General features: G+C 38.1%; 2 protein-coding genes across 6 annotated transcripts in view; one reads left to right on the forward strand and one right to left on the reverse strand.

The window, feature by feature from the left end:
* arhgef9a (Cdc42 guanine nucleotide exchange factor (GEF) 9a) overlaps positions 1-2,362 on the forward strand; it is a 40,223-nt gene extending 37,861 nt beyond the window's left edge. For all 4 annotated transcript variants that reach the window (XM_067407881.1, XM_067407883.1, XM_067407884.1 and 1 more), the window contains one exon: positions 45-2,362. In XM_067407881.1, coding sequence (XP_067263982.1) covers positions 45-217 — 173 coding nt within the window. In that variant the 3' untranslated portion in view covers positions 218-2,362. The remainder of the gene's footprint in view (positions 1-44) is intronic.
* Positions 2,363-2,609: 247 nt separating this feature from the next.
* gab3 (GRB2 associated binding protein 3) overlaps positions 2,610-15,073 on the reverse strand; it is a 30,565-nt gene continuing 18,101 nt past the window's right edge. For both annotated transcript variants that reach the window (XM_067406666.1, XM_067406665.1), the window contains 7 exons: positions 11,737-12,134; positions 11,528-11,580; positions 11,146-11,383; positions 8,169-8,259; positions 7,717-7,792; positions 5,308-5,421; positions 2,610-4,966 (listed from right to left, as the gene is read on the reverse strand). In XM_067406666.1, the coding sequence (XP_067262767.1) occupies positions 4,850-4,966; positions 5,308-5,421; positions 7,717-7,792; positions 8,169-8,259; positions 11,146-11,383; positions 11,528-11,580; positions 11,737-12,134 (1,087 nt within the window). In that variant the 3' untranslated portion in view covers positions 2,610-4,849. The remainder of the gene's footprint in view (positions 4,967-5,307; positions 5,422-7,716; positions 7,793-8,168; positions 8,260-11,145; positions 11,384-11,527; positions 11,581-11,736; positions 12,135-15,073) is intronic.

Here is a 15,073-nt window from a genome sequence, read left to right on the forward strand (position 1 = left end):
TTTCTCATCAGTCTTTGTGTTTTCCTATGTGCCCATCTCCTCAGGTGTGGGCCGGTCGGTCCCCCCAGCGTACCCACCACCTTTGGACCCCATGAACCCCGGGCAGTACCTTCTCCCTGACGGCTACGGGCAGGCAGATGGATATGAATACGAGCCCAAACGCAGCACATCACCCTTCTGGCAGAACTTCAGTCGGTTAGCTCCCTTTAAAAAATAGTACACACATCCACCAGGGGTTGGATACACCGGCCTCTGTATACTTGGAAAAGCACTATTCTACTTAAGATACATCTGTGGGACTTGAGGAGGACTGACACGACACACAAACTACAGGAGAGAGGACAGACCTTGCTTTACTGGGGTTTACCAGGCGTATTTCTTTTACTGGGGTTACGGGGACACCTCGCCGGGCTGGCTGCACTGAATTCTGCACACGACATGTTGTAATTCACAGAAAAGACATTCACGCAAACACACACACATGCAAAACACACATTTTATCCCTCAGCACTCTCTTTTTAGAGAGGTTTTAAATTATGAAATAAGAAAAATCACCTATGGTTTCTTCTCTACACAAATCGACGGAAAGCGAATTTTCACCTTTTAAAGCACTAAACCACCGTAATGACTCTTGCTCTCTAGTGCCGCCCTGGTGTTCCTCCGTGCACTGTGACTATTCGGGGCATTCTCTCTCATTCAATCTCTCTTTTTCTCTCTCGATCTCATACTCCACATTATCACGTGTTTTTCCAACAGTTTCGCGTCTGGTCAGAGCTGAAGATTTTTTTTTTCCTGGACAATTTCTCCTTGGATGGAACCTGCTGCACTCTTTAGTTTGTTTTGCATGAGATTCAGTTCATTGCAGGTTTTTTTTTTGTGTAATTCTATTCATACGGGTCTCAAAAAAACAGTGGATCATGATCTGCAAATTTGTCACGCAAGTTGCTTAAACCGATCACGGTCTACTGGAAAAATGGATATCGGAAACAACTTTGACATGCAGAGAAACCTACAATCAATCAAGTTTAAAGTCGTTTTGGTTTGGTGGAGCTTTTGGGTACCCTGAGAAAACTACAGACCAGAGAACCCTGAAGGAGGAACTGTTTTGCTCTGAACAGTGGACCTCTGTAGCGTGTTTACGTCAGAGCCTTGTTTATCCTGTGGTCTCGGTTTTGGCTTTATCATTGTTTCCTCTCTCTCTCCTATCCGTCAGATGACCGAAAAACCTGATCAGTTGTTAAACAGTAATAATTCCACCTCTGAGCCCGTCTTCATTTTACGGGGAATGATACTCGGACCAGGACGACTTTAATCCTGCTGATCAACCTCGTAATGACATGCCAATTCATCTCTAACGTGCCAAAATAGCCTGGTTGCCAAATTTTCCCATAACAGGTGCATTGGCATGTGCGAATGCCAACCCCATGAGCTGGTACCCCGCCATGTGACTTCTCAGGCGAAAATTAAGTCAGTTAAATTTGGTTATCGCTGCTAGGATTAGCATGACATAGCGTTTCAGTTTTTTTATTTTTATTTATTTGGTTGTTTTTGGTTCTCTCTCTATATATACAGTATATATATATATTTATTTTTTCCCAACTTAAAGGGACTTGTGCAAAATTTAATTTATGGTATATTCGGGTTTTGTCTGATAACTTTCAAAGGATAGTATTTAGTCCAATCACAATATTTAAAGTATTGCTATAAAACATTATTTATTCTATTATAGTGTGATTTTCTTTTTTTCCATCTTGATCCTCTTTCTATATTTTAGAGCTTCTGCTGGAGTGTTAAAGACCCTATTAGGGCATAAAAAAATGTAAGAGGACAGTATGGAAGAAATATGTCACACATGTGTACTAAGTGCCACATGAAACTATTATTATGTTACAAAGGAAAATATCAGTTTAATATTTTTGATTCGGTGATATGATTGAAATAAGAACATTATATCATTATTTCATAATAAACTTCATTATGGAGAAAACAGAGTTGAACTGAATACATGCTTCATCTGGTATTATTTGATTTCACCTGTTTACTAAACAGAAATGCTGGTTTCATTGTAAAAAAAAAAAAAAAAATTATAATGATGGTATTCAAAAAGAACTACAGCATAAATGGGTAAATAAATCAAGTTCAGAATAACAATAAGTTCAGAAAGTTGAATTCCCAAGGAAAGGATGTAATTATCTAGGTTTATTTGAATAAATTTAGTTTACCATTCGTATTAAACTGATTCAGAAATATAACATAGCCACTACCGTTCAAAGTTTTGGGGTCAGTAAGATAAGAAAAGATAAGAAAGAAATTAAAACTTTTTTTGAGCAAAATGACAGTAAAGACATTTATGCTATAAAAGTATCCAACAATGGCTCCAACTAAAATATTAAGCAGCACAACCGCTTTCAGCATTGATATGAATAAGATATGTTTCTTGAGCACCAATTCAGAATATTAGAATGATTTCTGAAGGATCATGTGACACTGATCTTTTAAAACACATAAAAAATCTTATTGAACCCCTTTGAATAGTAGTGACAGGTACATATTTTATATGTATAGATTATATTTAAAAAGAACAGATTAAAGAAGAGTCGTGTCTTTTTTTTCCAGTTTATTAGGCTGAATTGTTTTAAAGTGATTTTATTGTTCAGTATGCATCACAATAATTTACCTGCTGATGGATAAACATCCATTGATTCACACAGGTTAGTAAGGTCTCTAAATTTTACACACTCTCTCTCTCTCTCTCTTTCTCTCACTCACTCACTCATGTATTACATTTCTTCATGAGATATAAAGCATACACTAAAGAATACCAGGATTGGCGGGAAACTGATGATGTCACAGTGATAGTTTCCCACGAGATTTTTTTGTGCTCTCGTCAGTACAGCAAAGGTAAAGTCTGAACACCATAAAAGAACAGTGTCAAAAGCACAGCATGACATGGTACTAAAATTCTACAACCCAAGACAGAAATACATTCATAATGCCTCATAATCGTGAACCGGCCAAGGTCGATGGGAAAAATACATTCCGATAAATGTTGACAGACCTTCATAACCCTGTTAGGTCAATAATTCGACAGTAGTCCAACATATTCAACATTCAGCATTCACTCAACATTCAGTCTTAAAAAAGAAAAGGCAGATTTCCCTTCTACAAAACATTCACTTCCTTCATTGATTTATTTCAGCGTCCAATCACAGTGTGTGGTTTGAGTGGTTTACAGTGGTCTGACTCTCATGAAACATATTTTAGTAAAGCAAGTCCACGTTTAACATGGTCTCAAGGGCGTTTTTAAATCAGTGCAAGAGACACTTTTATTGGTGTAATCTTTTTCTCTGACACTCTTCAGTGATTGTACGCATCATAAATATGTAGCATATTCAGAACATCCACTCAAAGACTTCATGACACCTTTGAAAACATTATTTCAGAATTCACAAATAGGCAATATGACATCTGAGCCTCATACATCAGTGATGTAAAACTAACAGTATGCCGTTATATTTGGGGAATTATTCCAAAGTAAATGTCCCGGGGAGTGCCACAAACAGTCACTCTGTACTTCAAGTTAAGCAAATGATCAATAATTAATGACAATTTGTATAAATAATTTCCTTTATAAAAGTCTCAGAGTGTGTTAATTTGCGCTCGGGTAAACAAATTCATATTCGGGCTTTGGTGAAAAATGTTTTCAGACAAGATTCAAGCTGTTTCATTATCCATTCAGATTTAGAAACAATTTTTCAATAGATCTGTTCAGTCATCATGATATCAATTTGTAAATTAAATAAATTAAGGTCTGTGATAAACATTACTTGAAGAACTTTCTATGTTTTGCAACATAAATTACACAGAGTCATATCTTAATGAAAAAACGCATTCAAGTTTGGGGTCAGTAAGATTTTTTACTCAATTAAATGCAGCATTTATTGCAGATAAAAGACTTCTTTCAAAAACAAATCTTACCAACCCCAAACTTTTGAATAGTGTTGTAGCTAAGAAGTTGCTACATAAGGACAGCAACCTTGGTAATGCCTATAATTTCATTTCTTTCTGGTAGATTTTAGGCCCGATCACACCAAGAATGACAACTATGAAGATAACTATATTAGCGTCCACACCAGCAGATGATATCGTTCAAGCTCGTTACAGCAGGATGGATTCTGATTGGCTGTCAGTGTTTTTGTCCTTCATCAGGTGGATAAAATCATTCTGGATAAAAATGTTTTAGACCAGCTAAAACGCTTCTTAATACTAGGTTTAAACAGGGACAAAGTGATTCCAATGATATCGTTTCTCTGTGCTGTTGTCATTATAGCTGTGCTGGGAACTCCATTATTCTTTAATGTTGAGGACGATTTTTAGAAGTATGTCTTTCTTTATAGTCATCATCCTTGGTGTGAATGGGCCTAGCAACTTGTTACGGACTTTAAAAAAAACAAAAAAAAACATTTCACATTTGAGGCATGAGGTGTGACATTTATGTTGTAGAACAAAGTGAAGTCAACCTCATACTTTCTCATAGCACAGTTCTAAAAACCCACAGGAAATTCCAGAGGAAACCCAATCTAAAATGCTAATTCACTTCCTGCTTTACGGACTACAAAATAAACAGCTTTAGTCTTGAGTCATTGCGCTGGAGGTCTTTTATTCTGGAATAATTTCCTAAATATTCTGCCATTTTATTTCTAAAGGTTTCTTATCCAGCTCTGAACTCGCTCCTTTCACAGCAGTGTAAAAGACTCAGCATGTACCTGAAATTGTAGGAGATGAAAACAAGTCAAGTTTTGAACCATGTAATAATTTAAATGGATTATTCCCCCCTCCTCAGAAGGCTTTAGGCTTTTGACTGACGGACATCCTTCCACTCCATCTTGGTGCTTTGTAAAGCCTGCGTCTTCTTCTCGTCTACCTGCACGTAATCCACCCTGTACTCGTCTGCCAGCAGCGGTTTCTGAAAACATCAATAATGCAATATGAACAATCAAAACACTAACCAGCACGGCAGAACTGTATCAATCCTGGAGGCAGATTTATGCCATGTTGTGTTTAGAGCTGAGTGGTGGCAAAGCAACTGTCACTGGGACAGGAAATACTGAGTCACTGTTACTGCCGCCTGAAGATTCGGTTTGAAAGAGCCACAGAAAAGATTACTACAACAGATAGCAGTACCCACTAAAACCCCATGCACACTCACTAAATGAGAGTTTGTATTAGAATGCTTTAGATGCTTGTGAGAAATGTATTTCTGAAACAGTTTGATATCTTTTTTTTTACTTCATGCCTGCCACTGACCTTCTGGACAGGTGAGGGGGAGGCAGAGTTGAAGTCAAGTGACAAGTAATCCAGCTGAGAAGGCCTCATCCAGGGGGTAGAATCACAAGCTGGGAACAGCATCTGCCGACAGTCCTAAACAAAGGAAAAACATACAGATATAGCCACAATACATTTAATACGGACACACATTATATTACAATAATATTTTATGTATACATATACAAATACATACAGACGTGAACAAAATTGTTGCTACCCTTGATAAATATAATCAAAGATGACTGTAAAAATAAATCTGAATTGAAGGAGAAGAATTGAAAGTGGGGGGGAAATCACAATATGAAACAAATGGTTTTCTTCAGAACACAATGGCCACAATTATTGGCACCCCTAGAATTTTTTATGAGTAAAATATCTCTGAAGTATATTGCCATTCATATTTACATTTTTTTTAGCACACCAGCATGATCATGAACATGAAATTGTCCAGCCATGACTTCCTATTCCACAGGAGTATAAACATGAGGAAACACAAAGGCCAAATTCCCTTAATCTTTCATCACAATGAGAAAAACCAAAGAATATAGTTCTGATGTGCAGCAAAAGATCGTTGAGCTTCACAAAACTGAAAGTGGCTGTAAGAAAATAGCTGAAGCATTGAAAATCCTCATTTCCACTATCAGGACAATAATTAAGAAGTTCCAATCAACTAAAGATGTTACAAATCTGCCTGGAGGAGGATGTGTGTCTAAATCATCCTAATGTGAAGTGTGGAGGAACGTTTTAGTGACCAAAGACTCTCCAAGGATCACAGCTGGAGAATTGCAGAGATTAGTTGAGTCTTGAGTCTCAGAAAGCCTAAAAAAATGATCAAACAGCACCTACATCCCCACAAGATGTTCGGGAGGGTTTCGAGAAAAATCCTCTGCTCTCATCCAGAAACAATCTCCAGCATATTCAGTTGTCAGACAAGACTGGAACTTCAAACGGGACCGGCTTCTACGGTCAGACGAAACTAAAAAAAGAGCTTTTTGGCAGCAAACCCACCAGATGGGTTTGGTGCACACATGGATAAAAAGTGCCCCATGTACACGGTTAAATATACTGCTGGATCTTTAATGTTGTGGGCCTGTTTTTCTGCTGGAGGTCCTGGACATCTTGTTCAGATACATCGTATCATGGATTCTATCAAATACCAAAAGATAAAAAATCAAAACCTGACTGCTTCTGCTAGAAATCCAATAATGGGCTGTGGTTGGATCTTCCATCAGGACAATGATCCAAAACAACCATCAAAACCAACAAAATGAATCTTCTGCCATGGTCGTCCTTGACCTGAACCCTAAAGAAAATGAGTGGAGTAAACTGAAGAGAAGAAGCACCAGCATGGAGCTGGAATCTGAAGGATCTGGAGAGATTCTGTATGGAGGAATGGCCTCTGATCTCTTGTCAGGTGTTTCATCAGGCATTATAGGCGAAGACTCAGAGCTGTTAACTTGGCAAAAGGAGGTTGCAACCCCCCCCCACACACACACACTTTTAATTCTTTTCCTTCAATGAAAAGTTAGATTTGTGCTAATTTTATGAATTAAAGATCAATAGAATAAACAATGCAGATTTATTTTTAGAGTCATCTTTGATCATATTTATCAAGGTTACCAACACTTTTGTCCACGTCTGTACATTTGTGTTCACCAAGGCTGCATTTATTTGTTCAAAAAGAAGTAGAAGAGTTACTACAATTACTACAATTTAAAATAACGTTTTTCTATTTTAATACATTTTAAAATGTAATTTATTTTTGTAATTTTCATTACTCCAGTCTTCAGTGATCCTTCAGAAATCATTCTAATATGCTGATTTGGTGCTCAAGAAACGTTTATTATTATTATTACAGTTATGCTGCTTAATATTTTTTGTGAAAGTTTTCTTTAGTGAACAGAAAGTTCAAAAGAACAACATTTATTTTAGATTTGCTGCTTGTTTTGCTGATGAATATAAAGTACATTTAGCTGAAATAGAATTATTTTGTAACATAAATGTCTTTACTGTCACTTTTGATCAAGGTAAAACACCCTTGCTAAATAAAAGTATTAAATTAAAATTGTTATTTTCCAAAAATCTTACTTCTCCCAAACAAAATATTTTTAAAAAAATATATTTTACGTTTATGCTTATTGTTAAATTATGATTATTTACATAATTGAGTGGTTTGCATTGCTTAATTATTTGTTTGCTGAGTTTTTCTGTTTGCACTGTATGCTGATTTGTCTGCTATTTCCTTTGTAATTTACAGAGATTTATCATTATGTCTTTTTATCATTTTTTTTATCCCTCTGTTGCCTTCTTGCTCTTTCAAATTTTAAAGAGAAACAGAGCAATAAATTATTAATGAGAGAGGACGGCTTAAACAGGAAGACACGTTACCGTTGGCGTGATGCTCCCTTCCTGTTCAGAGCCCCATCCCCGCCGCCTGTCCAAAGGAACACACTGTAGTAATGTGCTAGAGACAAAACAAACAAAACGATATCAAAACGCATCAACGTTCAAATACAAGTCATAGGAATATAAAACAATATCTTACGAATAACAAATACCATAAACATCAGTGTGCCATTCATAAACATCACAAACATGTAAATGAGAAAACACTTGTGCAGAGGAGTTTGCAGAGGCAGGAAATAAAGATCGGTTGATATGAAGGAAGAGCAACGTCAAGACAAACAGTTTCTTTGATATAAGATATAAGACAGATAAAAATACTAAAAAGAATGACAGACAGAAATGGATGAGAAGAACACATTTGCAGGGGATCAATTTTAGCTCATTTTGATCTGTAAATGTGAGTTTGTCATAAGTCAATGTTGTGCAAATCTCACCTGGGTTCTGTCATTGTGCGTGTAAGAGGAACATGGAATGGACATTCAGAAATTGTGGACAGGCCCCGTAGGTCTAAAGGTGGCGGTCGAACTGTGAAACCAAACACATTGCAAAACACTCAAACACTCTATATATTTTTCTGTCATCCACACAACACACACAAACACACACTTTCACTGAGTTTAATGAGGCATTTCCTTTGTGTGAAGGTGCATGACCTGTAGAAACCCTGTGCCTCCACTCAAGACACAATGCTGTCTGCAGTTCCTGATCTGTGAATCTGATAGTATCATGCACTTCCTCTCTTGTGCTTTTGTCTTGGGAAACCTAAATGCTTACTTTAAAAAGTATTTAAAATATGTCACAAAGACTCGGGTATTCAGAATGAAATACAAAAATACTAGTGCGCTGCTCAGTGCACACTTCTATATACGATCGTGCGGTCACATTTACTATTGTTCTGTGATTTTTTCGAGTGCGAAATCCAGTCATTTTAAAAGGAATCCATGTATTTTTCTGTATTTCTGTACTGGGTTCAAGTTAGTTATGCAAATTCACCACGCAGACCAACAGAAAGCTTCTTGGTTTGCATTTGACTTCAGTGTGAAAGGTGCTTCATACATTGCTACATTATTGTCAATTGACAATGAAACTTTTTTTTTTTTTGTTTACGCTAATTTGACCATACTTTAATTCTGCAGTGGCTTTGTATGGAAGGCAGATTCTGCCATTTAGCAAATTTACATTCAATCCAAAAATTATTCCGAAATTTTTTATATTTTTTTTTACTAGCGGGTGCAGGACACTATAGTTCATTTCAAAATAAAGTAAACTGTGACATATTATACCCAAAAATTCTTCATAGAGTGGACTACCAGTAAAATTGATAAAAAATTTGGAACCAGAAATTATTCAGACACTTTGACCTCACCATGTTTTGCTTAAGTGTTATCTGACATAATTAACACAGTTTAAGATCTTATATTTTATTACCATTTTTTAAACTATAGTGAATAAACTGTAATAATGAATGAAATGTTCAAGGTGTCTGAATAAATTTTGGTTTGGCTGTATATGAAAATGAAAATCAGGGTAACCATTTGATTTATGAAAAGTGTCAGCAAAGTATGTGGCAAAATTGAGAATTCAATATTACATTTACTCTACAATCTCAAGGCAAGACTGCCAATATACATACGTAAAACAACTCTTAAATTTAGAGCTTGAAATAGAAATGGTTTCTGTGTGATACACAGATCATGAGTCTCTGCTGCATCTCATCTTCCTCATATTCATTTTCAACATGCGTCACTCTTCTCGACCCCACCTCGCATGAGATCATCTTTTCCATTTCTCTATTTTCTTTTTCTGATGTAGCTAACTAAAACCATGCTATTCCAGATAATGAAATTGCTTCATGGCAGCAGTTACAGCTATCACAACACAATATATCATTTAACTCTTTTTTTAGTAAAATATATAGAGCCCCTAAAGGGGCATGGTGATGAAAAAAAAATAGGAGATGGGAGAAAAAATTATGTTTGTCAATGCTTTTGCATTCTCTCGCAAATGTTTGCGTTCCCCCAAGAATTGTTGCGTTGACCTGCAAAACTTTTTGCAATGTTTTTTGTGACTTTCTCAGGGGAATGCAAAACATTTGCGAGAGAATGCAAAAGCATTGACAAATAGTTTTACCTCCCACCTCATATTTTTTTCCTTCACCATGTCCCTTTAGGGGCTCCATAACTCCTTAATAATACATTCTTAAAAATAAAGATTCTTTATTGGCATTGATGGCTCTATGAAGAATATGGAGCACAAAAGGTAAAAAAAAAAAAATCTTCATACTAAAATATTGAAAGCTTTCTTTTAAAGCTGCAGTCTGTAATTTTGCCTCTTTGTCGCCATCTCTGTTTGAAACCTGCAATTGCAGTTGTGTGCGGAATTATTATCTGTGCGGAATTATTATTTAATGTTTGCTGTCAATCACCACATCGGTGTGGATACTGTACTTCGGAATCCCAGATTGTAGATTTGGAAGTATGACCAAAATAAGAATTTTCACCAGAGAATGTCATCTGAACAAGTAACATGTCTGCCACTTTTGTTCTGACTGAGGAAAAAAAAGAATTACAGTAAATCGTGCTGCCAGTGGTGATTAAATCTAACGATCGCTTAGCTCATATCACGTAAAACCGTGCAAATTATTATACTTTGTTCTCAAAATCTCTAATTTTATTTTGTCATACCATATAATCTGCCATCAAAATTATAAGTTTAATTATTGCAGCTGCTGTGAGAAAGGCTATAAATGATCTGCCTCACGTGTGATATAGCCTACTAGCTGGGACTCATTCTTTATGTAAACAGACGTGATGCAAGAACCACCCGAATTATAAAACATTATTAGAAGCTTACCTTTGTGAATCTGGCTAAGGTAAGGAGATAGTTTTGAACACTGGCTGGTTATGTACATGCTCAAATATTGATTTTGGATCATTTTTAACAAAAAAAAAAGTTACGGACAGCAGCTTTAAGAACTGAATGATTTCTTAGGGAACCCAAAATGGTTATTCTATGACACTTTTTTGAAAACCTCCTTTTGGAACCTTTATTTTTAAGAGTGTACTAAAACTATGACAACACATCCTGTTTTTAACTAGATATTAGTCATTGGCACAGTATATTTAGCAAATGTGTTAGGAGTAGATGTATCTGACGTAGCCAAAGATAAATGTAAATGAAAAGGTGGTGTCCTCATACATTTGACCATGTAGTGTATATGCTATTACATGCGATTTTGGGGCATGTAAATCTTATTTCCTAATTAAATCATTTAGTCTAAAGGCTACAAGTCACAATATGGATTACTAATGCTATAATCACAAAACTTTTAATGATTTTTTAGTACCATGTGCTTTGATTGGGTATGATACTGGTAAACGTTTACTACATTTTTAACCCGAAAACATTTACCCTTTTTTGGTCTTTTTGGTTTAAGGTTGCGGTCGACTGGAGGAGGCTCAAGGTCGGGATTCGAAGGTGAGGGCAGCTCTGTTTTGCCGTTGGTCAGTAGGGAGACAGGCAGGGTGGAGGGACTCATGGGTATGTAGCCGTCTGAAGTGACATTAGAGCAGCTGATTGGTGGGGAGGCCATGGGCACATATGAATCCTCACAGTGGTTTTCAGTAACTGTGGTATTCAGAAATATCGGCTAGAAATAGCCGAGATACAGAGAGAGACAAACTATGATACATGTGTTTTCTGGCAGTGAATATTCAAATTGATGCTTATTTACTGTGTATGTTTAACTTTCACCAGGCTCATTTGACTAGTTTATATTTGAATATTTCTTTACCAGGTTGAGGCTTAGACGTTTGTTCCAGTGTCTTCCAGCATTGTCAAACTCTCCTGAAAAAAAGATAGTATATATTAGATAAAGATAATATAGATAATATACATTTATATAAAATATAATACATTTTATGGCGATGTTTTGGAGAAAAAAAAGATGTGTGTGATTGATAATTGATAATATTTGTTGTGTGTATTTGTGTGTATGTTCACCTTTCCTAAAGTGGTCTATTCCTGAAAGTGACGTCCTGCGAGGAAGGAGAGCAGGTTGTGTTTGATTACGGCCGGTATCATCGTTACTGGGGTGATCGGACAGGTGTGTGGGTTTGGGTGGGAGGGGAGGAGGCGTCTGTGGGTCTGATGTCACACAGAAGGGTCGGTCGAATCTGAAAATGTCCGGGGGACGGCGTAGAGAGATAGGAGATGAGAGGCAGGACGAAAGAGAGGAAGAGAGAGAGAGTGGACCACAGGGAGCACTGAACGGGGGCTCGGACACCCCAGCCAAAAGAAAAGGGGAGGAGTCAATGCGTGGGGTGGGGCTAAAAACATCCTCTGTGTACTCAGACGAGCTCTGCTCAAAGGAGCGTTCAGAGTTAGAGATGCTGTCACACCTAAAGGGAAGGACAAACACAAACACAAACACATAAGAAATAAGCATATATACACACACTAAAACAACACTATAGTCAACTAAGTAATGTTATGTCAAATTAAAATATGTTGAATAAACTCTTCTATGGAAAAAAAATATTCAGAGAAAGCATATGGAAAATGTGTGGTGTGTTATGTCATAATGAAACTATTGTTTTTACACAGGCTTTTTCTGCTGAATGAGTGCTCATTTAGAAATCATATATTTGCATAAATTCAAATATTCTTTTACATGTAAAGCCTTACTAAGACAAGACAAAAAAATCTAAATAAACAAGTGAAGTGTCACATATTAAATAAGTTACAAAATTCAACATTTGCTTAAGTATCTGAGCCACTCAAATCTGGTTCACATTAGAAAAGCTGTCTTAAAGTCAACATGAAATAAAATTTGACCCTATTTACTTTTTTTTTATATATATTAGACTTCCCTGGCCTTATTGTACACTATTCAGCTGTGTGTGTTATTATAAAAGAAAATAAATGTTGTGTTCAAGATCAGAGAGATTAATTTATAAATTTCCAATTCATGTTAATGTTAACTAAAAGCTTTGAAAACAAATTTGCCAGAACATATACACACTACAGTTCGGTTTTTGTGTCAGGTCTTTTGAAGAAATTAATACTTTAGGAAACACTTTAAATTAGGGAACACATAATCAAGGTTCCATGTTCTACATCAGAACGCTGACTCAGCATCAGCTGCACACATGTGTCATGCTACTCACGTGCAGAGCATCGGCCAAATACTTAGTCGGCATTCTGACGTAGAACACGGAAACGCTGCACTATGTCAACAGCGCAGGAGACTGAGAGGGAAGAGAAAAAAATGTTGAATAAAGTATTCTTGTCGCTTCATAATATTAAGGTTGAACCACCGTAGTCACATGGACTATTTTAACGATGTTAGGAGAAAATTAGGAAATTAGGAGAAAATTAGGAATTAGGAGAAAACAGGAGTTTCCCTATAAGCCTCAGCGAAAGCAGATGCAATGCTCGTTCCCATTATCTCAGGGAACCAGGGTTACGTGAGTAACCATAACGTTCCCTTTCCATACGGTTCACTCGCATTGCATCTGCTTTAGCCGCTCTGTGAGCCGACAGCTAGGGTGCGCCTGATTGAGGGGCCCAAGACCAACTAGTAACTTTGGAACACCACTAGCCAAAGTGGCTGGAGAGAAAAAAAGTTAATGTCAATTTTCAGGCCGTTGATGTGCCATTTCATCATAGGAGTCGCCCATGAGCCGAAGGCTATTCTGCCATCAAACAGAGCACCCCAGCCTATCTTGGAGGTGTCTGTCATGACCAATTTTTTCCTGGAAACAAAGCCCAGCATAGTCCTGTTCAGGTAGAAATGGGGAGATGTCCAAGGCCTTGACACAGCTGTGGGTCACTCTGAGAGTCGGCCCGTGTGCCATGCATGAGGCGGGACACAGACTTTTAACCAGAGTTGGTGTGGTCAGGCCCAGCGGAACTACTGAGGATGCTGCTGTCATGAGGCCCAATAGTTTCTGAAACCTCTTGAGGGGATGAAGGGACCATTCCCTGAATGAGGCTGCCATGCTCTTGATTTTCAAGGCGCGCTCTTCAAAGAGCCAAGCCTGCATTTAAGCGGAGTTGAAAACTGCCCCCCCTGGAATGAGATAGTAAGCGCTTGCCAAATTTATTCCTGAAACCCAAGTTGTCCAGATGGCTGAGGAGCAGGGATCTGTGGGCACATAACCCGTGTCTTCACTGGGCTAAATGTAGCCAATCGTCGAGGTAGCTGAGCATGCAGTTGTCTCGGAGCATCCCGTCTGTCTCAGAGGGGAAAGAGCCACGTCTACACACTTCGTAAAGGTACATGGGGCTAGAGAGAGTCCGAATGGAAGGAATGCCACCCCCTCGAACAAGAATCTCAAGAATGGTCTGTGATGGGGGATATCTGTATGTGAAAGTAGCGTCTTTCAGATCAATTGATATAAACCAATCTTTGGGATGAATCAGTGCAAGGTTTCAAAGTTAACATCCTGAACGACCGTCTCACGAGTGTGTGATTCAGATGTCTTGATCGAGAATGGGCCTGAGGCAGTCCTAGCTCAACCAATGGATTGGGCGATGACTTTAGTAACGCACAGTTGCGTTGCGCAGCTCTTCGAATTTAGCCAGGTTGGGTCCAGACTCATCCATGTCATGGAGAAGTTTGGACTGATATATTTAAAACACCGCCATAGTATGTAGTGCAGAAGCAGCTTGGCCGTCAGTGGTGAAAGCTCTGGAGGCAAGAGCTGACGTGGTTCAGCAGGGCTTGGAAGGATGACTGGCCTTGGTCTTCCAACCGAAAGCCATAGGCAGGCAGAGATGCACAGCGACAGCTTCTTTCACTGGGGGGGAGCTTCATGTAACCTTTTTCATCTGCGCCAGTGACGAGAGCGGCCAAAGAGGAAGAATGGACGCGTGCCGGGTCACCACATCTTGGTGAGCTCTCAATGGACTCCAGGGAAGAACGGGGCTGGTCTCTGGCGAGGGGGTTGCTGGTGCCGCCCTGACTGCAGGAACCACTCGTGGAGTCGGCTGCGGGTGGGCTCTTCTGGGGCCTACCAGTCTAAGCCAAGCTCTTCCACAGCAAAAACCTGCAGTTATTTTATTAATCAGCTGAACCCCTCCATAATGACGCCTCAGTATTCAAAACAGAACAGCATTACAAAAATCATAATGTGTTTTTATGAAACCATTAAGTCCCTACTTTGCATACAGGTCCCTGAAGATTTTAGTTGAATCTAATCACAGTGTGTTATGCTGCAGTGACCAAGATCAAAAGATCTCACTGAAGCGAAAAGCATGAGAGATTTTCTTTTCTCATTTATTCTCTCAGTCACCTTTATTAAATCTGATTAGAGAAAAGCTGATAGTCTGGCGC

This window comes from Chanodichthys erythropterus, chromosome 13 (genome assembly GCF_024489055.1).
Source record: "Chanodichthys erythropterus isolate Z2021 chromosome 13, ASM2448905v1, whole genome shotgun sequence".
Classification (NCBI taxonomy): Eukaryota; Metazoa; Chordata; class Actinopteri; order Cypriniformes; family Xenocyprididae; genus Chanodichthys; species Chanodichthys erythropterus.